Source organism: Barbus barbus (assembly GCF_936440315.1).
Source record: "Barbus barbus genome assembly, chromosome: 6".
NCBI lineage: Eukaryota > Metazoa > Chordata > Actinopteri > Cypriniformes > Cyprinidae > Barbus > Barbus barbus.
In genome coordinates this window covers 8,461,503-8,486,060 of record NC_136734.1, presented here as the reverse complement: position 1 = coordinate 8,486,060, position 24,558 = coordinate 8,461,503, and the positions used below count along the sequence as shown (strand labels likewise).

Here is a 24,558-nt window from a genome sequence, read left to right as displayed (position 1 = left end):
TCCACTTTCAAAAAGATTTATTTTCATTTTGACACCAATATTTGACAGTGGTCTAAGGCAAGACACCATTACACAACAACAACCAAGAACAGTGATTCACAAGTCTACCAAATCGATACATTCTGCTCAATACAAGTCCAAAAAAGTTTTTCGTTATAATCAAGGTGAATATAAAGCAAACAGCAATGGGTATGAGACATTTGCCTTAATGAACAACAAAGAGGCAGAACTGAAACATCTTAAAAGGAAAATAAAATGATAAATTCATATTCTCAATATAACTGTAAATCACTTTCTTCATAATGATTTATAAATGAACACGCTTACCAGCAGAATCTGACATACTCATAATGTCATAAATAAGAAAATAAATATAATCTTAAAGTTTCTTCTCTGTTTTGGCACTGATTGTCATCTGTTCTACATACTGGATCTATATACCCACATATCATCTAATAATAATCATTCAGCTCATTTCTGCTAATAACATTCCCTTCGCATGCTTATATATTCATTTCTCAGAATAAAATAATAATTTTAAAAAATTTGGTTTTGAAAGGAAAGTGAATTTTCCAATACTGCATCTTATTCATATTAGCTTTTAAATTTTATATGGCTAATAGAGTATAAAAATATGAGTATTAACACACCTGATCCTGGTTTTGGTTTCTTTTTGGCAACTTGTAGTGTTGCAAATGAACTAGGTTTGAAGAAATCAGACATGAGAAGTGATGTGAGGGTCCTACGGAAAATAGAAATTACGTATCTAAAACGCATACAAATATCTAGAATCAAGTTGCCTCAACTTTTGTCAAAATGCCATTTTCTCGCTATAGATTTTAACTTACAGTATTTAGTAAAAAGTGTCTTGTTCCAGAATGCCAGATTGTGATTTCAAAGATATTCCAACAGCAAACTATAAAGATTAGTTTAAAAACGTGTAGAATGTAAAAGAACGACTATTTCATGTCTTCCATCGTTCACATTTTCTCTATTCCATCTAGAAGTGACACTTCTCGACACCTCTACAATATTGAAAGGTGGCAGACAGCACGATACTGTGAATATCCATGACACGTCCATGCAAAAACATATACACCGACACGCTTATACTCTCACTCAGCTAACCATGTAAACAGTGAGACAGCACGCCATGTGTCCTAAGGCTAAGTAGTCATAGTACAAAATTTCTATGGGTTACGAACTACTAATCCAATAGATTACGATATCGGAGCACTTAGTAGAGCCCTGTAGACGACGTCAAAACAGATACCGTGACCCTGGAGGGGTCGAACTGGAGACGAAAAGACAAGATGAGGAATGACAGAGGAGAGGAAACACAGAGAAAGGAGAAGAGATGTAGAGGAGACGAGAGATCTTACCATGTAGGAAAAATCCTAGAAAGCCCTAGACAACACACATGCTAGGATTCCTACCACAAGTACAGTCATGATACAATACTTGGCACAAATCAGACTAAAGATCAGATAGAAACCATGCAATCATCGTTTAAAGTCAACATGAAATCAAAATCGATGCTGTTTGCACAATTCTGGATTGTGTGTTCACTGACGATGAAAGTCATTTGATGAAAATGCTGAAAAGTTTAACTTCATGCAAATACGCAGCAATGTGATGTTGAGTTGTCTGTTACAGTCGGATAATACAGGAATGCCTGGTTTGGCCAACTCCAGCGATTTAAGCATGAACGCACCTTAAGGGGCCGTTCACACAAAATGCCTTTTGCATTCCACTGCACTTCTTTTCCAATGCTTTTCAACATAAAAGTCTAATGCAACTTGCATTAGACTGATATTTTTGACTATTGCATTCGAATCTTGCAACTTGTGCAACATCTCACACAATACAGCATTCTAAATACATACAGTAGCATTCAAGTTAAAAGTTATTCTTGACTCTAGACCTTGCGTTTCTTCATCCCACGTTCAGTGTGAACCGGCCCTTATAGCGCAAAAGTCACTGGTGAATGCAACATTTAAGAAATAATTTTCTTTGTATTCTTTCATCAAATTGTAATATTAAGCTTGTAGGAAAGTACCATAAGGGCCGTTTACACAAAATGCATTTTTGCATTCCACTGTACTTCTTTTTCATTTTTTTCCTGTGTTAACCTGCAAGTTGTTCTACTTTTAAAAATGTGTCTAGACTTTGTGCTGTTTTTTTGTGTTGTTGATGTTGTTTTAATTCCATTTTAATGCCCTGTGTCTCATCATTTTTAAATGCAAAAACTCATTCTGTGTGAACCAGCCCTTATACCACTGGTGGAGCCACTGGTGAGCATTGCATTTAAAAATGTATTCGTATTCTTCCATGAAAGTGTACAAAATATTAGTATGAACGCATCTTAAGGGCTGTTTACACAGTACTCTTGTTCATCTTGTCTATTGTTTTTTTGTATGTAAACGTGAACTAGACGGACGTGTTTGTTACCATTGTGCTTACATCTTTTACAGCGTCTCACAAATGGCGTGGCATTCTAAAAATGTAGCACACAAGTTCAAATTTGTTCAACTTTTAAAAAAATGTGTCTCCAGACCTGTGCTTTTCCTAATTATACTGCCCTGTGTCTTGAATTTAAAAACTCAAAAACACATTCTGTGTGAAACGGTCCTTATAGTGCAGGAGTCACTGGTGAACTTTAGTCTTGATGTTCTTCCATTAAAGTACTTCTAAAATACAAGATGCAAAATTGGTTTGTGAACAGCATTTCATGTTGACTTTAAACTAGCAGGTCAAGGAACTGGACAATACTTTGAAATTATTTCGAGAACATTAACCACAGGAACATGACGGCACAGCAGTCACAACTTTGAGAGCAATAGACTTCATCATTGTCCTATAATATCGTAAAATGCTAACAGTTGGTTAAGATGGTAATGGACATGAATAATATACAAACTGTACTTTACTTTACCGAGTGTTGCTTTAGCCAAGAGTCATCCCTTTATGTGTGTCTGCCTTTCAAGAACCTGAGGAGAGTAAATATATGCATTTTCAGAGCATGTGTATTGTTATCAAACACCCACAGTGGCTTCTCCTACTGCAGCAACCTTTTCTTAGTGATATGTGGCACCTGTTTTCAGGAAGTTACGTTTTTGTTCTCTTCGTCTCACTGGATAGAAATGGTGCTTTATTCATAAAAGTTTTGTGCGATATTTCAATTTTGCAAATAAATTAAATTCGCAACTTTGGGTGGAAACATAGCTAATGATGCCTAGACAGGCAGCTCAACTAGAGTTTGGAACAGAGCACTGGAAAACCTAGTGGATCTATTAAATCCAATAATCCATGAATCACATATTATTGTGCATGTACATCTAAGATTATTTCTTAGTGTTTCAGATATAGTCTTGTGCAGTTAAAGAGGAATAGGATAAGAAGAATATGAATAGAATGACTACACAGAACAGGCACAAACAATTTAGTCTGCCCTCTTGTGTTTGCTGGAGGGAGCCACATACTAAACGCTTACTTCTGCCCTGCAACATATAAGACAACATCTCCAAACAACATCACAGGACAGTAAATGTACAACGACATCACAGATCCAGCAGAAACCTGCGACCCCAGCCTCGAGCTGATATCTTTCTCCAGAGAAGGTGCTGCGCTTAGCTAAGGTTCCTCTGGCTTGGTTGCATCTTTTCCTGAGTTAGAGCTGTCATCCGTAGCGACGGGGTCAGCGAAGGACCCAGCAGTCCCACCGGCCGGCCTGCTGGAGCTGGAATGTGCAGAGGTGTCTTTGGAGTGCGGTTCGTTGGGGTTTGCTGTCTTCCCTTCGGCTCGTCTGGAGCTCCAGCTGCTGCTCTGCTTTTCTTCAGTCTCAGGGATGGAGTCACAGGAGGCGCTCTTCTTCACCTCATCATCAGACGTGAAGTCAGAGCTGTCAGACGGACTCAGACCAGCTGCGGCGGATGCTGGCAGTTGAATCTTAGGTGATATTAAAAGACAAGAAACATTAACTTCATTTTAAAAACCTGTGGTATTTATATAGTATATTTTACAATTTTGTATTTTGAATTAGGATTTCTTTTCATCTTTTGAGTTTTCATATTAATTTTAGTTTACAATTCAGTCATTTTTGTACACATTTGTAATTTTGATGTCTGATTAGTATTTCTATTTAGCATTATTTTTTAGAGAAAAATTTACCATTAATATAAAATATATTAACACAAAAGATTCCAATATATCTACCATTTCTAACATTTAGACAATATATATATATTTTTAAATCTCAAAACGTCACATAAGCTACATCATTTTTGATACATCAGGCTTTTATGTTGCATATAGTGTGATATTTTTCGTGTAGACCTGCTTGTACACATTGTACAGCACTTTGGATCAATTTATATTGTGTTTAAATGTACTTTATAAATAAATGTTGTTTTTGTTGTTGTAGAATATGGAGCTCATACTTGAGGAATAATGTAAACCAATGGGATCGGACTACTTACATAAAATACATATACATATCAGTTGTCCCTCTTTACCTCTCAATAATGTCTTACTGAGATTTTTATTTAAATGCAAAACATATAATACAATGCAATACAAACCCTGATGGATCATATTTTATAAATTTCAACATGATTATTTTAAAATTATGTATGGAAAATCAAGTAAGCCTAAATTGCTTCAGTCCAGTAAGTGTTCATCTTAAAATCTTACTAACAACTGGCAACAACTACAAAAAGTTATTCTTACAACCAAAATCTTATTTCAGTTAGTTCTAAAAGCAATATTTAAATTTTTAGTTTGACTCTTTTAACTTTTACAGTTTTTCATCTATTATTTCTATTTTATTTCAGCTTTATTTAAACAGGAAATGAAAGCAGAAAAATATCCATCTATGTTCTCACCACAGGTGGCACCCCAAGCCTAAAAGCTCTTCGTCATTTCAGGTTTATTTCAAATTAAGAAAATACATTTAGTAGTTGATAACTGATTCAAACTTAAGAAAAACTTCAAGTATCTGAGAAGAGCTTTATGGTGCATATTTAGTACATGCTAACTGATTGAGATTACCTGGAATGGCTCAGTGACGCCAACAATGGAGCTCATATTGTTGCTATAATAACCCAGTATGAAGTCCCCAGAATCCTTTGGCAATTCTTCCTCGGTAAAAATCACCTGAAGGTTCCGAATCAAAAACTCTTAATTCAAATTCACAAGCTTCAATATGTGACACAAGTGAATGTCTTTTTCTTGCAGCTAAATGGATGTATGATTTGTCCTTACTTGGTGCTCCTGTCTCAAGAAATCAGACTCTTCCTGCTTGGACCAAACATAACTCACATAGTCTTTATGATGTTTAAACCCAACCTGTGAAATTACATTTTTGTACTTAAAAACACAAATCAAGTGACAAAAATGTTATAAATGATATATATCTAAATGCTCAGAACTGTTGACATTAATGAAATAACCTTGTAAAGCCCAATCCAGTCCCAAGAGCTTCGAGCAAAGTTGGGTGCCATCTTGAATTTGGCCACTGCATCTGATATCTCTCTCCATTCATCCTCTACAAAGAGTGTTACAAAAGGCATGTCCACCCTATATGGGAACTGCAAGGACCATCACATGTTAAACACATTGCACAAACTCAGCATGAAAGTTACTCTCAGTGTATACATTTGTGAAACAGCCACCTAGTACATTCATATCAGTATTCAATGTGTATCTTGGCATTAAGGGATTACTTCACCCAAAAATTTAATTTGTTGACAATTTAATCAGCCTCAGGCCATGCAAGATGTAGTTTGTGTCTTCATAGAAACAAATTTGGAGAAATGTAGCATCACTTGCTCACCAGTGAATCCTCTGCAGTGAATGGGTGCCGTCAGAATGAGAGTCCAAACACCTGATTAAAACATCACAATAATCCACATGTAATCCACACGATGCCAGTCCATCAGTTATCTTGTGAAGTGAAAAGCTGCATGTTTGTAAGAATCAAATCCATCATTAAGATGTTTTTAACTTCAAAACCAAAGCTTCTGGCTAAAACAGGTCCAAAATCCATAATAACGCTTCCTCTGGTAATAAAGTTCTTCGCCTGTTACAACCACATATTTGTTTAGAACCGTTTTGAACTGCATATTTCTCTCCTGATTCAGACGAGATGACTCTTTCACTGCAGTAAGCAATATTATGTTAGAGGACTCTTATTTTAGCTGGAAGCAACAGTTTAAAGTTAAAACGTCTTGATGGATTTGTTTCTTACAAACACACAACTTTAACTGATGGACAGGAGTGGTGTGGATTACTTGTGGATTATTGTTTTTAGCAGTTGTCTGGACTCTCATTCTGACGGCACCCATTCACTGCAGATGATCCATTTGTGAGCAAGTGATGTAATGCTACATTTCTCCAAATCTGTTCCTGATGAAGATACAAACTCATCTACATCTTGGATGGCCTGATTGTGAGCAAATATCACCGTACTCCATCTCTCGATATTTCATATTACCCACAAAAATGAATTAGTTATTATAACTAGAGCCATGTTAGCGTGCTTACCTGCAGAGTGAAAATAGAGGAGACGGGCTTGTGGTCACTGACGGTGAACTCCATGTGACTGCGGTAAAAATGCTGTGACACATAAGTTCCGCTGGTTAGACCTGACAAGGAGTTTCGCTTCGACATGCTGTTACCGACCTGAGCCATCGGCCTCAACCTCCAAAGAATACGATCAGTCCATGCTGGCTTACGCTTTTTACCACTAAGAAAGATAAAGATTCACTTAAATAACAATGCAATAATAACAGTAGCACTGCAGGAAATAAATACTACAGATTTGTAGGAATAGCAGCATATGTGACCCTGGACCACAAAACCAGTTATAAGGGTAAATTTGTCGAATTTTTCAATATTTGGCCGAGATGCAACTATTTGAAAATCTGGAATCTGAGGGTGCAAAAAAAATCTATATATTGAGAAAATCGCCTTTTAAAGTTGTCCAAATGAAGTTCTTAGCAATGCATATTACTAATCAAAAACTAAGTTTTGATATATTTACAGTAGGAAATTTACAAAATATCTTCATGGAACATGATCTTTACATAATGTCCTAATGATTTTTGTCATAAAATAAAAATCAATAATTTTGACCCATACAATGTATTTTTGGCTATTGCTACAAATATACCCCAGCGACTTAAGACTGGTTTTGTGGTCCAGGGTCACATATATTCACTTATATAATGGAATATGGAATTTTAACTTTGAAAGAAAACTATGGAAGCTTGCTTCCATCAGAGAATAAAAAATAAAAAAAGGTAACTGTGACTTTATATCTCACAATTCTTACTTATTTTCGAGCAATTGAGATTTTACAGTACGTCTCATAATTCTTACTTTTTGATGATATAAACTTGATACAAACTTTTTTGTGCATAAACGTTTTTCTCAATTGTGTGTTTTAAAGTCAGAATTGCGAGATATAAACTTGTAATTGTAAGAAAATGTCAGAATTGTGAGCCGACGTTTTTCTCAGCACTGGAAATTATCACTCGCAATTGCAAGTTTTATCTCACAATTCTTAGAAAAGAGGTCAAAATTGCTTGAAAAAACTCAATTGCGAGAAAATGTCAGAAGATAGTTCATATCTCACATTTCTGACTTTTTTAAACATGCGATTGTGAGTTTAAATCAGAATGGTGAGATAAAAAGTTGCAATTATTATTCTTATCTTTTATATTATTCAGTGGGAGAAACAAACTTTCACAGAAAACTGTTTATTGTACTATAAAATTCGACGTTTTAGAGGTCATAAATTCCTCCCCAGTCCAAAAAGAAACAGAAACAGCTTTTTCTGACAGCAAATTAATTTTGCAGTTAAATAAAGAATAAGACTAAGATTTGCTATATAGTACATATCGCTTCACGTGAGTGTACTGCATGTATGTGAAAAGAAATAAAATGAGCCCTTTACAAGTTCTTAACTCTTTTTAGTCCATCTGAATCTCTTTAGAAGCATGATTTGAAATGAAGAATACATGGATCTAAATGTATTATATTGCCTTACCTGGTATCATATGTGTCTGTACCCACATCAAACTTATACGTCGGAGGGAATTTAAGCGGCCCCTCGTGGAAGCCTTCAAGCACAGTCTCACTGCCTTTAGCCATGCTCAGCTGCAAGACACAGAGAGAGAAGACTCAAAGAGGACAAAACTACAATCAGTATTAATAATACTAGCACAGGGATATATATAGGTTAAACAAACATTTATATTGCATTGATTTGTCAACATCATGACCTAAACTAAACAAAACAGTCGCTCTGACTTCAATGGTATTTCATATTTCCATAATATTGACAATGTTATCTGTGAAAATATGGTCTTTGATATTTTAGAGGTACTCACCTGGTCTTTTTCCCATAATGTGGACAGTTTGTTATTGTCAATGGCTGATTTCACAACTTGCATATCCAGGTCCTCGATTCGAAAGTTCAGGTCTCCAAACCAGAAAACCACACTGCAAACATTTGTCCATGAGTCACTTCACACAGTTTTCAATATAAATTTCAAGGTCATAAGGTTAGTTTAATTAACTTCCATCATGGATTGTGTCACCTTGGGCAGCGGGTCACATAATCATAACAAACACTACAAACCCGATCTCATGAGAAAACAACAAATCTTACAAATTGTTGAATTAAAATGCATTTGTACAATTTGTTCCATATAAAAATTTACAATTTGCAGGACAAAAGTAAATCTAAACAATTAAAATATTTAACCTTGTCACTGCAATATCAAAAATATTATTAATTCATATTTTATTGTAGATACATATTGTTTTATTTTTATTTTGCATGAAAAAAACTTTATGTCCAAAATACAATCTGGGACCAGAGGCAAAAGCAGTTGAGAAATGCTTCCCTGGGGGGAATTATACTACAATGGCACCATCTGTTGGTGAGATCAATAATTATGAATTATAATAAATTGCACAAAGGATTTTGGCACACTTTCTTAAGGTCCTGATGGGAATGAAACACAGTTGCAGTAATAGCAATAATGTGTTTATACTTTAACTGTATAGCGTGTGAGCGTGTGTGTGTGTGTGTGTGTGTGCGTGCGTGCGTCGTACTCGTGATCCAGGACGCCTGTAGCTGCTTGTCCTTCAAACTGCTGCTGCTGCAGGATGCTTTCAAAGTCCTCCATGCGCTGGTCTGAGTTCTCCATGTGTGCAGGCAGATGACAGTTCAAGAAACAGATGGAATGGCCAAACACGTTCATGCGAGCGCTGACGCCTCCTTTATTCCCCTAAAGAGCAAGAGGGTCAGAGATCAGTTCGTTTTTTCTCATAACGTCCTGAACACCTTAAAAATTCTAAACAGTTCTATACTGTTTCTTCATAAGAGTATTTATCCCCAAACCAAAGATGCTGTGCAAAAAAAATAAAAAAAATAAAAATTGTGGCTTTTTCAAGCATATTGGCTGTTTATGAGCACTTATAGAGCACATTAAAATGTCTTATTCTTCATGACCATATTTTAGATCCCTTAATCCTACCCCATACCTATACTTAACAACTACCTTACTAACTATTAATAAGCAGCAAATTAGGAGTTGTTGTTTTGGGTTTTTTTAAGGGAAAATAGTGAATATCCTAAAGTGTTACCAAGACTGTATATAGATATAGATATATAGATACTCCAGTAGTATATAGATGACACTAAATAACACTGGTCACCACACTTTTAATTGGACACACAAGGAAATGATGATCCTTTTTTACGATGATTTTACATATATGCAAAATGCTGTGGAATTGTATATGGTAAAAGATGTTTAAAGTACTGCATTCTTTTTGGAAACTGAAGGTCAAACTACATAATAAAAATATACACAGGGGTTGGTGGATGTACAGAATTTTGTGATGTACATGCATTTAAATCAATGCAAATCTGCAGATCTTTCCATTACAATCTGCAGGCAAAACTTGACTCAGGCAAGCAGAACTGAAATGGTAACTAATTAATCAAAATATGGAACAGGTGTGCGGTAACCATGGCAATCAGTCATTAGAACTGAGACCTCTGATGAAACGTGCCGCTGTGCTGAATTATGAGACAAAGTGAGTGAATGTCAAAATGTCACAGAATATCATTTGTCAAGTATATCATTTTACTAACTGTTTTAATAGCTGAAATACACCATTTTTATATCATTTGCCTTGTAGCAGTTAGGAAATAAGCCACAAACACTTCTCCCAGTTTCACATGTTTTTAGATGGGGTTTTTTCACAAGTATTTAGAGTATTAAATTGTATAGAGGTCCTGAAAATAATTTGTACATAATTACAATTTATGAATTTCGAAGACACAAAAATTAATGTTCAAATATATATATTTTTTTTAAGTATTTAAAACCTATACTTGTGTTAATTTTTTTTTGCTTGATGAGTGTGTTTGTGATATTTATTTTTACTAAATAAAATGTATTTAAACGTGATTACATGCAAGTGTCTGGGTTAATTTACATATTTGGGTTATATTATGGATTACATATTATATGTAATCCATAATATTATGGATTATAAAGGTATTCATTATGCACTTTGCAATGCATTATATATTTCATATCATTAATAACTGCAACCAAAATATATTAAAATATATTATAATATTTGCATATTCCTTGTTTGACATTTGAAATGGGTTGTTTTTCATGTGTTTTAATGAATTATACTTTCTAAAGGTGCAGCAATTAATATTATAATGTATTATAATTTACCATTATTTCTGAGATTATGCTATGCATTATAAGGTGCATTACAAGACATTAATGCATCAAAATCACTTTTATAATACATTTGATATATAAAGGCTTTAAGTGAAGTGTTACCTAAAATTCTTTATCAATGATTTAAAAGAGATTATTTGCAGCTTTAAGTATCCTGCAGTTTTCATCAAACCATTTAGAGACTGATTATGCTCATTCATGCTCTATGAATTCAGATGAATGTGACTTGGATTTTACTTTATAACTTATTAATACCCAGGGGGAAAACAGTCTGGCTTTGGTAGTTCAATCATTAACTTTGTTATAAAATTTGACACTGTAATTCTTGCTGCCAGAGGTGAGTTTATCATTATGATGGCATAATTTTATATTCATTAGCTGTTCAGCACATTATTAATATTTCAGGAACGCACAGCATGAAATACTTGACAGAACCCCGTTAACAGCTTCCTGTAACCTTTCATATCTGCACACGAGGATAAAATAAATTGGTAGACATATCAGCTGAGAAACATTCAGATACAGAAACGTGGCATTCCACCAAATAACCGCACATTTACATCAGAAAGGGAAGTATGAGATTGCACCCAGAGAAACGGCCATGGAAAGGTCTAAGCGCAGATAGCGTACCCAGATCCCTCCGAGGCCGGTGCGAGTGGTTTGTGTTTGAATGCCTCTCAGGAACGGCAGGTGGAAGTACTTGGCGAAGACCAGCAGCAGCATTCCCTGCATCCTCTGAGAAGTGACCTACAGACAGAGAGAAACACACACAGATACATGAGTCAACAGGAGATAAGCGGACTGAAAGTGAATTAGAAGAAATGGACGTATTTCCTGCATCCAGTTTTTATTGGCTTGAAATGGCTGGGTATATGAAAACACACAACCTGAGTACCAAACGCTAACTCTCTAATTTTAGAGAAAGAAAGAAAACTAAAACAATTTATAAATAGAAACTGTTTTTGTTAATTGAAACAAACCTGAAATAAAGTATAAACACTAGAATCAAAACTTGAAAAATTTATAAATGTTGCCTTGTCAATTATCTGAAATAAAATACATTTGAATACTAAAATCACTACAGCTAAAAGCAAAGTAAAGATAAAGCTAAATATAGATATTAAAAAACATTAAATAATAAAATTGACAAAAACATTAAACATAAAAACAAAAACATTGATTCAAATGACTAAAACTAAAATTAAAATGAAGACTGAATGTATAAAAATAAATGCTAATTCACAATATTAATAAACACTATGATAGTGTAAAATAACATTGTTGTTTATAAACTGTGCAGTATTCCAGTTTTTGTATGAATAGAAGATAATAATATCCTTTCCTTATAATTTCCTTTTCTTTCATAATGCAAGTGTGTACACCAGGGGTGCCTAACCCTGTTCCTGGCGATCGACTGTCCTGCAAAGTTTAGCTCCAACTCTAATCAAACACACCTGAAGCAACTAATTAAGGTCTTCAGGATCGCGTGAAAATTAAAGGCAGGTGTCTTTGTTTAGAGTTGGAGCTAAACTTGGCAGGACAGTCGATCGCCAGGAACAGGGTTGGGCACCCCTGGTGTACACTGTTAACTAAAACTAAAATCATAAAAATCATTGCTTGAAACAAAGTAAACCATGAAAACTGAAATCAAACTTTAAAAATATTAAACTAAAAAAATTATAGATATTAAAAAATAATATTGATGACAGTTGTAAGAAATAACAGTGACAGCACAATAAAACATCTAATTCAAAATATTACCAAAAATTATAATAGTACATCAAGGAGCAAAAATAACACCGCCAACAGTGCAGTGGGCTTCACCGGACCTTCCACTTCCAGTGTGATTAAGCAGAAGTGATTTCAAATGGGATTTTTAACATCCTTCCAGAGAGAGAGAGATGTTCAAAATTCTAGCCTACTGCCTACCCTGCAGTATATACTTTATATATATATATATTAGTAAATATCAATTATTGTAGAAACACTACATACAAAATGCAAAAATAAAGCGAAATGTGTTGGGAAGGTTACTTTGGAAATGTAATAGGTTACAGATTACAAGTTACCCAACTTAAAATGTAACAAGTAGTGTAACTTTTTAATTACTTTATTAATGTAACTGATTACATTTGATTACTTTTTGATTACTTTTCAAAATTTCTAATGTTTTCAACTGTTAAGACCATTGCACACTGAGTCCGAAATTTTCGCACATTAAAAAATAAATACGACTTCACATTGTGTCAATCACGTTTACACACTGCCTCCGAAACTTTCGTCAGGTTCGGATCAGGTTTGATTTTCTGCATTTTGATAGGAAAGGATGACGATTATGAAAAAATGGAAAAAAGCACACGAAAATTTCGGACTCAGTGTGCAATGACCTTTAATCCTTTTCAAACAGGTTAACCAGGCAGGGTTAACCTTACAGTAGTGCTCAACACTGATCACTGTCAGACTTTTGAAATCTTTCGTCACTTGAATTAAGATTATAATATTTTAATTCTGTAACACAACCACCCTACAATGATAGAAATTCACTCCTTTTTTAATCCCTGCAAAACCTAAACAGTCTCAGTTATCAAGCCATTTTGATTTTGGAGTGAATAACCAGCGCTCTCTTCCACCTTCAATACCAACCATGACTGAGGTGAGACCCTTGAGAAAAGCACCGAACCCCCAACTGCTCCCCGGGCGCCTCAGCAATATGGCTGCCCACTGCCCTGGGCGTGTGTTTACTAATGTGTGTGTGCACTTGGATGATTTAAATGCAGAGCACAAATACCAAGTATGGGTCACCATACTTGGCCACACGCCACTTCACTTCACTTTCACTAAATTCATTTATGCCTGGCTGCACAAATCATTTTACTCCAGACTGTTTTCTGAATGAGGGACAATTCAAGGCAGGTTTTGTTAAAAAGTTAAAACTCACTTTCACAGAAGAGAGGGGTGGGGTGAGCTGTGCTCATTAGCATGTAAAGAGATATGCACTGAAACGAGTCACTGTGAACAGAGCTGTTTTTGACAAGGTAAAAAGGGTGCTGTTTTACACGACCACTGAGACCATTTCAAGAAGACCCTAATGAATCATACCACCTTGTGGAAAATGGGCATCTGATGTCCCCTTTGAAGCACAGCCACTGCAAAATCAGACTTACTTTAAAATCATGCTGAGGTTAAATATAGATTTAAAATCATAACAAGAAATAATTTAATAGCTATGATACTGATTTTGAAATCAATTCTTTGCATAGCTATGATGGGAAACACTGGAATCTAACAATGCCTTAGAAAAAGAGTTCATCTTAAAAAAATGAGGCATATACATAATCTATATAAGAAATATAAAAGTTATCGGATCAGCATGTTATAAACTTCTGAAATATTGGTGTTTCATATTTTGGAGAAGTCACTGCAATTTATGAAAGAAATCAATTAAATCTGTATGTGGGAGTGTGTGTGAAAAAAATCAGATGTAAACCCCTTTGTAATACTTAACATTTTCATAAGTAACTGTAATTTAATTACACATTTTTTCTCAGTAACTGTAACTTATTACAGTTACTTTTATTTTGTAATTAAATTACGCAATTCCGTTACATGTAACTAGTTACTCCCCAACACTGAGTATGCAACATTGTTTTCATAGGAGATTATTTGTCCACAGAAAATAAAGCCAGATGAGGAGGAGTCTAACTGATAGAAAATAGAAGTATGAGCTGCAAGACCAGCAAAGAGATTTTCATCCTCAGCCACTCAGTCACTGTTACATAATGTGACCCCTGAAGCTCTAATGACAACTGTATGAATGTGTGTGTGTGTGTGTGTGTGTTTAAAGGGAACATTACTGACCAGTACATATCCAAAGGGGCTGAGAGCATCCATGCAGACCTCGCTCCACTGGTCAGTGAAAAGAACATCTTTCAGTCGTTTGTTGATCATTGAGTTCACTTCCTGTAAGCTGAGACAGGGTGCAAGAAAATACAGACATGAGATGAAGTTGAAATTAAAGGACAGAAAAATACCAGAATGGAGAGGTAGAACAGACCTCAAGGCAGGTGGTAGATTATACCGTATCGCTAGTGTGCTTATGTAGGTCATGTCCTACATTATGACCTTCACATTATAGCATTATAATGTACTAACTCCATCTATTCTGATGAAAACTTGTTTTACAAAAAGTGACAGTGTATTATTTTGATTGTTTAGTAGATTGTCTTCTCTCCAGAGTATGAATCTGAGTTTCTACGTATGTAATTAAAATGATACTGAATAAAGTTTATAAAATCTCATGATGTTGCTGGTATTGAAATTAAAATATCATGCTTTCTTTGTCTATGAATCATGCAATTTGAAGCCCGTTACATGAAGTCTTCTTGACCACATACTTTGTCTCTTTTTAAAGAAATTAATACTTTTATTCAGCAAAGATGCATTAAATAAAGCATTAAAGCCATCTATAATGTCACAAAAGGTTTCTATTTTACATATTATTGTTATTTTCATTTTACATTCATTATCATCATGTTATTTTCATTTTACATTCATTATCATCATGTTATTTTCATTTTACATTCATTGTAGAATCTTGAAACAACTGTTTTCAACATCTATGATTTCTGAAAGATCATGCGAAAATTCAGCTTTACATCACAGAAATGAATTACATTTTTAAATATTCTCATATAAAACAGTTATTTTGAACTGTAAAAATATTTCATAATATTTTCACTGTATTTTTTAAAGAGAACAAGAGACTTCTTTCAAAAAAACATCTCACAGACCCCAAAATTTCAACTGGAAATGTAGTTCAGTCTTTTGTATTTCATTATGGTTACACTAACATTGAAATTGTTATTATTGTCCATTTAAACACTGAACTTCAACCCTGTGATATTCAACCAAAAACTATTTGGTTGAAGGAGAAAACAATACCTTTTGACTTATATGAAAATATTATAATATGGAGTGTAAATATATACATACGAAAATTCAACAGTAACCTTTGTAAATAACAAAAAAAGACATTTTCAACATTTTCTGAGAAATTGTCAGAAGAAACATTTCCAAGTATGAATCTGAGATTACTTTTCATGCTGAGCACCTTTCATTTAGAAAAGCAGCGGCTCTCAATGGAAATCTCACCCTATAATATACATGTCTGTGTTCCCATCACCAACATTCAGCCCCAGTAATGAAGTGATGTCGTCGGGAGGCATGGCTGAGCCCACGTTCCACGTGATAATGTGCACCCTTTTGTCAGAAAGAGACATTAGAGAACAGCAGTCATCTGTGTACACATGTTCACATACTGATAGTCGCCAAGTCTCTACTGCTGGTTGTTATTAGGCACCGCATCCAGCAGCATTATTATGCAACTTATGGATCTGAGTGTTTTCTCCTGTAATTCACTGCTCAATATCTTTAGTTGGGACAGTGAAATAACAACGCTGTGACTTTTGACACTGACAGATTGTGGGTTTGCCCTGTAACTCATCTTTTCAATTTACAAACAGCATGCAAAGACTATGTGCAAACAAGTATCCTCGCTGCATATTAGTGAATAAACAAATTAAAGAAATGGAAATGGAAAGAACATCATCAGGACAATTACACACAACACTTCACGGTAACACTTTAGAATAAGGTTCCATTTATTAACATTAGTTAATGTATTAACTAACATGAACAAACAATGAACAATGCATTTATTACACTATTTATTCAACTTTGTTAATGTTAGTTCATGAAAATATAGTTGTTCATTGTTTACTCATGTTAGTTCACACTACATTGACTAATGTTAACAAACACAACTTGTGAATTTAATAATGCATCAGTAAATGCTGAAATTAACATTAACTAAGATGAATAAATGCTGTAGAAGTATTGTTCATTCTTAGTTCATGTTTACTAATGTTGTTAACTAATGTTAATAAATGGAACCTTATTCTAAAGCGTTACCCACTTCACACTCGAAAAAGCAACCTTGTTTTGTCGTGTCACATCACATCACTCTTTCGCAGTTAAATGTGTTTGTAAATCATCTCAATGAAGATCCAAACAATGCTAGGAATGTATACATATTCAGTAAAAGAATGCATCCCTCCACTATTCAGTATCAACCTTTATTTCAAAGACAGAGATGAATCTCATATTTCTATAAATGTAATATATACATCAATTTCAAAATAATTGTTCACATAAAAAAGAGAATGTACTCATCCTCGGGGCATCTAAGGTATAGACGAGTTTGTTTCTTCATCAGAGGAGATTTGGAGAAATTCAGCATTGCACCACTTGCTCACCAATGCATCCTCTGTTCTGAATGGGTGCCATCAGAATGAGAGTCCAAACAGCTGATAAAAACATCACAAGTAATCCGCACCACTTCTGTCCATCAATTAACATATATTAAGTGAAAAGCTGAGTGTTTGTAAGAAACAAATAAATCATTAAGACATTTTTGTTTCCATCTAAAATATGAGTCCACTATATACATAATATTGCTTTCTCCCATGAAAAAAAAAGTCTCATCTGAATCAGGAGAGAAATATGCAAAGATCAAGCACCATGTACAAAGTGAAAAACAGTTCAAAATGGTTGTAAACAATTATGTGGCTTGATTTATCTGAGATGACAACAGGGGGTGGACTTTTTTAAACTGGGGGAAGTGTTATTATGGATTATGGACTCTTATTTGGCCAAAAGCAATGGTTTAAAGTTAAAATGTCTTGATGGTGTTTTTTTTTCTCCGCACAAACACTTATCTTTTCACTTCACAAGATGTTAATCGATGGACTGGAGTCATGTGGATTACTTGTGGATTGTTGTCATGTTTTTATCAGCTGTTTGGTCTCTCATTCTGATGGCACCCATTCACTGCAGAGGATCCATTGGTGAGCAAGTGATGGACTGCTACATTTCTCTAAATCTGTTCTGATGAAAAAACTAACTCATTTACAACATGGATGGCCTGAGGATGAGTACATTTTCTGCAAATTTTCATTTTTAGGCGATTTATTCCTTTAATCTATTTATATTCTTGAATATCTCAAAAGTCTGGGTACAAACTTTCTTCAAAATATCTTCCTTTGTGTTCAGCAGAACAAAGACAATCATACAGGTTTGGGCCTACTTGAGGGTGACTAAATGACGACAGAATTTTCTGGGTGAACTATCCCTTTAAGTTTACTTGTTCACCCAAAAGCAGAATACAGTGCAACAGTTGGCTTCCAGAGGTAACATATTCCATCCACTTTCACCAAAATTGATTTTTAGGAGTCATGCATTGAAAAATTCCTGGATGTTTTGACATGTAAGAGGTCATTTTACCATAAAAAAAAACATCCTGTGAGTTTCAGAGCTCAAAATTTCCTTGTTAGTCCAAAAACTGCTTTTATTGAAACCAAGCTCAGAAAATGACTCATTTCAGATTTTGTCACATTATGACATAATAGTGCAACGAAAGCCCACCTCTGCAGAAACTGAAAGAACAGAAATTAGTCATTAGTCCACAGGTGTCAAACTCAGTTCCTGGAGGGCCACAGCCCTGCACAGTTTAGATTCAGTTAGATTAAACACACCTGATCCAGCTAATCAAGTCTTTCAGGTTTATTTGAAACTACATGGTATGTGTGTTAGAGCAGGGTTAGAACTCAACGCTACAGGGCTGTGACCCTCCAGGAACTGAGTTTGACAACCAGTCAGTGCAATTCTGAACTAGATTAAAAAAAAAAAAAAAAAAAAACCTTATGAGGAACTACACTACCCATAATCCTAAAGAGAGCTCCACCAATCAGAGTAGCTGTAATTACCATGGAAACAAATTTTTTTCCAGGGAATCTCAAATTATTTATAAATCTTTTCTAATTATATTGGTTTTATACATTGTGGTATCAAAAACACATTTTTATACATGTGTTAAAAAATTAACACAAAACAAACAACAAAATAAATGTAGTTTTGACGCTTTTTAATGTGGCGTAACAGATTGCTGTAGTCGTCTCAGTTCAAGTGGCATGTGAAAAGATCATCCTTTTCATCCCAAAAACACGAATGAACATCAGAAGGTGTGCTGAAAGAAACATGCTGAAACGCATCATGTTTCATATTTTGGCAAGCAATTGTCTTGTTCTGACATAAAGAGCAGTTTAAAACTACAATTCACTGCCATTAAACTTTAAATAAACTAAATAAAAAAGCAATATGACTGCACACTGCACCGGGTGTGTGTTCACGGTGTGTGTGTGTGTTCACTACTCTGTGCACTTGGATAAACGCAGAGCACAAGGGTATGGGTCCGAGTATGGGTCACCATACTTGGCCACACGTCACTTCACTTCACTTCAACCCCTGAATAACAAATAAAAAAGGCAATTGTGACTTTTTATCTCACAATTCTGACTTTTTGTTTAACATAAACTCACAATTACGAGTTATAAAGTTAGAATTGCAAGATAAAAAAAATGGCAATGGCAAGAAATAACAACACTTTTTAAGTGAGCTACATTGATGAAATCGTACCTGAAATCCTCCACCACCTGCGGCTGAGTGTCGGCGGTCCCAGCGACAGACAGGGCCCTCTGCGGGTGAAAGACGGAATCGGTAGGTGGTGGTCTGTATGACGGGGCCTGAGGAAGCGAGGCGGCCCTCATTGCAATGTGGCTCCGAGACACTGCAGTATGTCCTGAAAACCTCTGTCCAGCCAAACTTGGAGGTCCGTGATCAACATTGAGTTTAGGCTGAGGTTCTGAGGGGTGATTGGAGCTGTTGGGGCTGGTTGGTTCAGCCTGGTTGTTCAGCTGCTGCGGTTTAGGAGATTCTGGAGGCTTCGGCTCTGATACGTCGATAGATCCTTCCACTCGCGGGCTCCTCTGAGGCCGGCGTGGCCTGGCTGGAGCCGTCGGTGGTGTAGAAGGGGCAGGAGAAGATGCGGAGGACGATGATGTATCTGCTGGTACTTTTGGTTGTCCAAATGATGCCAGATCATTAGTCTTGCACTGGCTTTGAATTTGCTGCTCTGGTTCCATCCTTATCTAGCAAAATGAAGCACACCGGTGGATCAATCAGCATGTGCATTTCAACTGTGTTTACTTGTTAACTACATTTTCAAGTTCTCCTTGGTAAAACTCCTGAAAAAATCACAATGAGGCATTTAAACAAGCATGGCATGTTAAAATAAAGGCTGCTCATATACCATTCATATACTGTTCCCACTTATTTCCAAATGCAAAATGGTTTGAAAGAAATTATGTAAAAAGCATCACCAAAGAAGCACGCTTTAACATACTTTTCAAAAGATAAATATTATACTTAGTTGCAAACTGTTTAATGTTTTCAGACACTTAACTGCACGTTAATTACAACTAAATGAAAATGTGCTGAATTTTAGTTTAAAGTTCTATTACATTCAGTTAAAGTTGAACTTATGTACTTCTGAATGAAATTGTAAAATGTAATTTCAAAATTGTATTGTCTTTGAAATATGGTTTAAGTGTACTTTAATGTCATTTCTATTGAAATGTCATGTATTTAATTATATTTGTAATTACACTTTTGTAATGAAAGAATAGATTAAGGTAACACTTTATTTGTAGGTGTCCTTGTTACACGTTACATGTACTTACTATTATAATAGCAATAAATTATGCATAATTACATGTAATTAACCCTAAGCCAAACCCTAATCTTAACCCTAACCATAGCAATTGCATGTAGTTAATTAATATTACTCAGTACTTAAATGTATAATTACACTGTAACAAGGACACCTTAAAATAAAGTGTAACCTAAATGAACTTTATTGTAATATCAAATAACATACTACAGGTTAAATTAAAATCAAGTACTTTAAATGCGCTGTAATATGTTAGCCAACACATTAAATTAAGTGTACTTCCTTAAAGAACCACAAAAGTATATTGAAACATGATTTAAAAATAACTTTAAAGCGAAACTTTTAATTTAACATTATAACAAAGTGCACTTTGTCAACTTAAAGTACTTGTGTTAAAAACAGTCATGAAATTGTTTCACTTTAAACATTTAAATGGCCTTTTATTTCATTAATATTATATTGCCTGCAAGTACAATATTTGAAGTGCACATTTAAGGGCACTTGAGGTCAAAAGTTAGGCCACTGATCACTTTTGTTTTAATAACAGTTATATTGGACACCTAGCGTAGTGACATGCATTGCCTAGCTGTATTTTAACAGGTTAAATATCTGTAATCCTTTTGGTTTGCTTTAAGTCAAAACAGGAACTTACCAAAACCACATGAGCAGTGTTGGCTTGTACTGAAACTGGGTTGCATAATCTTAGAATTTTGCCTTTGAAAAAGTCTTCAGCAGATATACTTTGACCAATATTAGAATGAAGGGTTTTTTGTTTGTTTAATATTTGATTGGTTGACATTATAGCTGAAGAGTTAAACAACCAGAAGTTCTTCCAAGGTGATGGGTTTCATCTCTAGCTTGAGGGGAGTCTATTCTAGTTTGAAATGACTCTCTCTGAAATGACAGCTGACAGGCTGGACAAAGAACTAGACTAGACAAAAGACACAGCTGTGAAAGTTCCCTTCCCACAGGAAACACTGCTTATATTTGAGTCAATCATTTCAAAACTCTTCTTGATGTTGTTGTGATGCAAATACCAAAAACAGTATATCCACCAATATACTTATGACAGTTATGTTATGTTAAAAGGGTAAGTGGCTGCTGTTTACTAGAAGTTAAAAATACCACTGTATGATTATCAGCATGAGCAAAACTTGAAAAACCTGTTGTACTGAGAAGTCATGTTCAAATATGAGTATCAAACATGATCATCAGGCTTTTGAGGAATGTTTACTTTTGAGGAATGGTCATTGCATTGCATTAAATATTTTGATCATCAAACTAAGAATTTAAATATAGTCTTTTTAAGACATATTATTGATTCATACAACTGATATATTATGCATATATATATTACATTATATTTTAGGTAAGGACCAAGGAGTCTGTTATAAAGATCTCATTGAATTACACCACAAGCTTTTAGAATTTCATCTTACGTCTTGGTCATATAAATATCAGCATTTGCACCAAATTGTATATTTTGCTCACATTGGGCCTCTGCATAAAACTGTGGTGTTTTATATATGGTGGTTTATCGATTTATTTATTTATTTTTTTTGCTAAAGGTCCAATTCTGTTCTATTTTTAAAAATAGGACAGGATTAAAATCAATAAACCCTCCAGTATCAACAATACAAACACCATTATCCAAAGCCATTAGTCTGAACCTATAGGCATATTAAATATTGAGACAAATAGCCAACAAGCCAATTTCAAATATTTATTTAAAGTCATGTCTATACTGTGTTTCTGCACAGTCGACATGCTCTTTGCCTCGCCGTGCTCTGCTCTGCCTGCCTGACCGGCTTTCACTGTATTGACAAGATTGTTACAGTCAAGCACACGTCTAGAGGTATTTGCTTATCAGCGTGGAATACCGCAAAGCATGTGACCAGCAGGAAAAAGAAAAGAGACAGAAATATAGACTCCACCTAGTAATGACCCCGAATGCAATGAGTCATTGTGTATGTATTTGAATATGCATATACACACATACACCCACATCAATGCATGCGTGCAAAATTCTAGCAGTGAATCATTGTGTTTGCATTTGAATATGTGTTTGTTTGTAAATAGATGGGCAGAAAGACAGACAGACAGACATATAGATAGATAGATAGATAGATAGATAGATAGATAGACAGATAGATAGATAGATAGATAGATAGATAGATAGATAGATAGATAGATAGATAGATAGATAGATAGATAGATAGATAGACAGACAGACAGACAGACAGATAGATAGATAGATAGATAGATAGATAGATAGATAGATAGATAGATAGATAGATAGATTATTTTTAGGCATGCAGCTGTGCTGAGTGTTGAAAACTTAAGAGAAGCTTGAAAAATTTGACATTTGTGGTGGTGGGTGAGATTCAATAACTTCAAAGCAACTGAGTGAACTGTACTTGTCGTGTTGTCCATGGTAAAGAATAATTAAAACCATTGCAAATTAGTTATCTCCACATGGTGCACTGTTGTTTTATGAGTGGTTTTATACATGCAATGTAAATATTCTAATACTTTTGAATCATAGTTATACACTTGAGGTTGGAGAGTGAGAAATTGCTGAAGGTCACCTTACAATAATGTGCATTATGACCTACTTCTGTCTGTGTGTGTGTGTGTGTGTGTGTGTGTTTTATTAGAGGACGGATGAAGAAGCTTTAGAACCATTTGATATCTGATAGCGCTAATTACACTGAAAGGCTGTTTGCGATGAATAAAGCCAGTTACACAAATGCACATGCATTTCTCTCTTTCAAACACACACACACTCACACAGACACACACACACACTAACACATAATGATTAGTGTCAAACATTTATACAATTACAAAACATACAATAGAAATTATAAACAATAAATAAAACCCAGATAGAAAACGTAAACAATCCATTATCAGTTAAACACCACTGAAGCAAAGACACAACACAATCTAAATGTATATAGCCACAGCTGTAATAATAATAACATAGCATACAGGCTATTATATTATGTACGATTTATCAATCATATCTGTGCAAGCACTCAGCGTATTTGAACTAGTACTCTACAGTTTAACAATAGTGTTTGCATCAGTCTATTTCTTACCCAATTTCCTCGTTCAAGACAGACTGAAGAGAACTGGTGATATGTTGACAGGAAATATGATTGGCACCGCTGGAAACCAGACTCACTGATAAATATATTCGTGTTCAAATAGCTTCGCAGACATCAAAAAAGCTCATCATTATGCGACAATATTGTCCGAGCTGATAAACGTGAACGCGCGTTCTCTAGATAGATAGATAGATAGATAGATGGATAGATACAATGTGTCACATCAGTGCCTGTTCTTCCTGTTACATTACCGGCGAAGGACCTTGAGGTTTAGAGTAAGGAGAAAATGTGTCGCTGAAGGCAGGTGCATTTCATCTGCGGATGTCACGGTGTTCTTCGACGTGAGTCGGTTTCGCCGAGCAAGCTGTCAATGACAGACGCGAGCGGTCACTGCTGTCCTTCAGAACTGCTGCTCGCGCTTCATTATTGCAGCAGCGCTGCTGGCGTTGCTTTCGTCAGCGATTTAATCACCGCGGATGTAACGCTCTTGTCACGTGGTATTCCGCTGAAGCACCGCTATAGATATAATAGATCATATTTGCATTTTCCACCAGAGCATGCGAGGTAGCCAGAAGATTAAAGGTCTGTTTCAGTGTAAATGAAATGCCGCGTGAGAACGCTTTGCCGTTGTCATGGCAATCAGTGGGTATCGTTTTTTTTAAGCATACATTTAAGTATGCATATGATATTATGACGCTTTGAATGCCAAATGTGGATTTTTCAAATTGTGTTACATTATTACAATTATTGCGTATGAAAACAACGTAAGTAGCCTAAAATTATGTAAAATACAAAACTGAGGGGGTCAAAGTCAGAATGAAATCAAAACGGACAATTCTTAAGTTTTAATTAATTTTAGCAATGTAATTTTGAATGATTTATCCATGCACGTATTGTTTTTTTATGTTCCCGTGAATCTATAGGCTGCTATATAATTTTACATAAAATGTTGATCAACTTTAAATGGTTTTCCATGCATATGTGTACCACATTTACCAAAAGTCAATTATTAGTAACTTCCCAAGAATAATAATAAAGG

General features: G+C 35.0%; 1 protein-coding gene across 1 annotated transcript; it reads right to left on the bottom strand.

Moving 5' to 3' along the window:
* Positions 1-23,979, bottom strand: LOC306870807 (inositol polyphosphate 5-phosphatase K-like). Its single transcript, XM_079418234.1, has 13 exons — positions 23,511-23,979; positions 19,314-19,825; positions 15,933-16,040; positions 14,640-14,748; positions 11,412-11,528; positions 9,124-9,299; positions 8,394-8,505; positions 8,051-8,160; positions 6,544-6,745; positions 5,451-5,588; positions 5,263-5,346; positions 5,050-5,154; positions 1-3,948 (listed from the first exon to the last, which is right to left on the bottom strand). Exons 2-13 carry the CDS (start codon positions 19,817-19,819, stop codon positions 3,634-3,636), a joined length of 2,082 nt encoding a protein of 693 aa, XP_079274360.1. The 5' UTR covers positions 19,820-19,825; positions 23,511-23,979; the 3' UTR covers positions 1-3,633.
* Positions 23,980-24,558: the final 579 nt, after the last annotated feature.

Bases quoted from the DNA above. Each gene is read 5' to 3' on its own strand.
- LOC306870807 (XM_079418234.1), bottom strand. From the start codon at position 19,819: ATGGAACCAGAGCAGCAAATTCAAAGCCAGTGCAAGACTAATGATCTG. The intron at 11,529-14,639 runs GTCAGTAATGTT...CTCTGTCTGTAG, and splicing joins GCCCCTTTGGATATGTACTG to GTCACTTCTCAGAGGATGCA. The intron at 5,347-5,450 runs GTTATTTCATTA...GTAATTTCACAG, and splicing joins ACTGGATTGGGCTTTACAAG to GTTGGGTTTAAACATCATAA.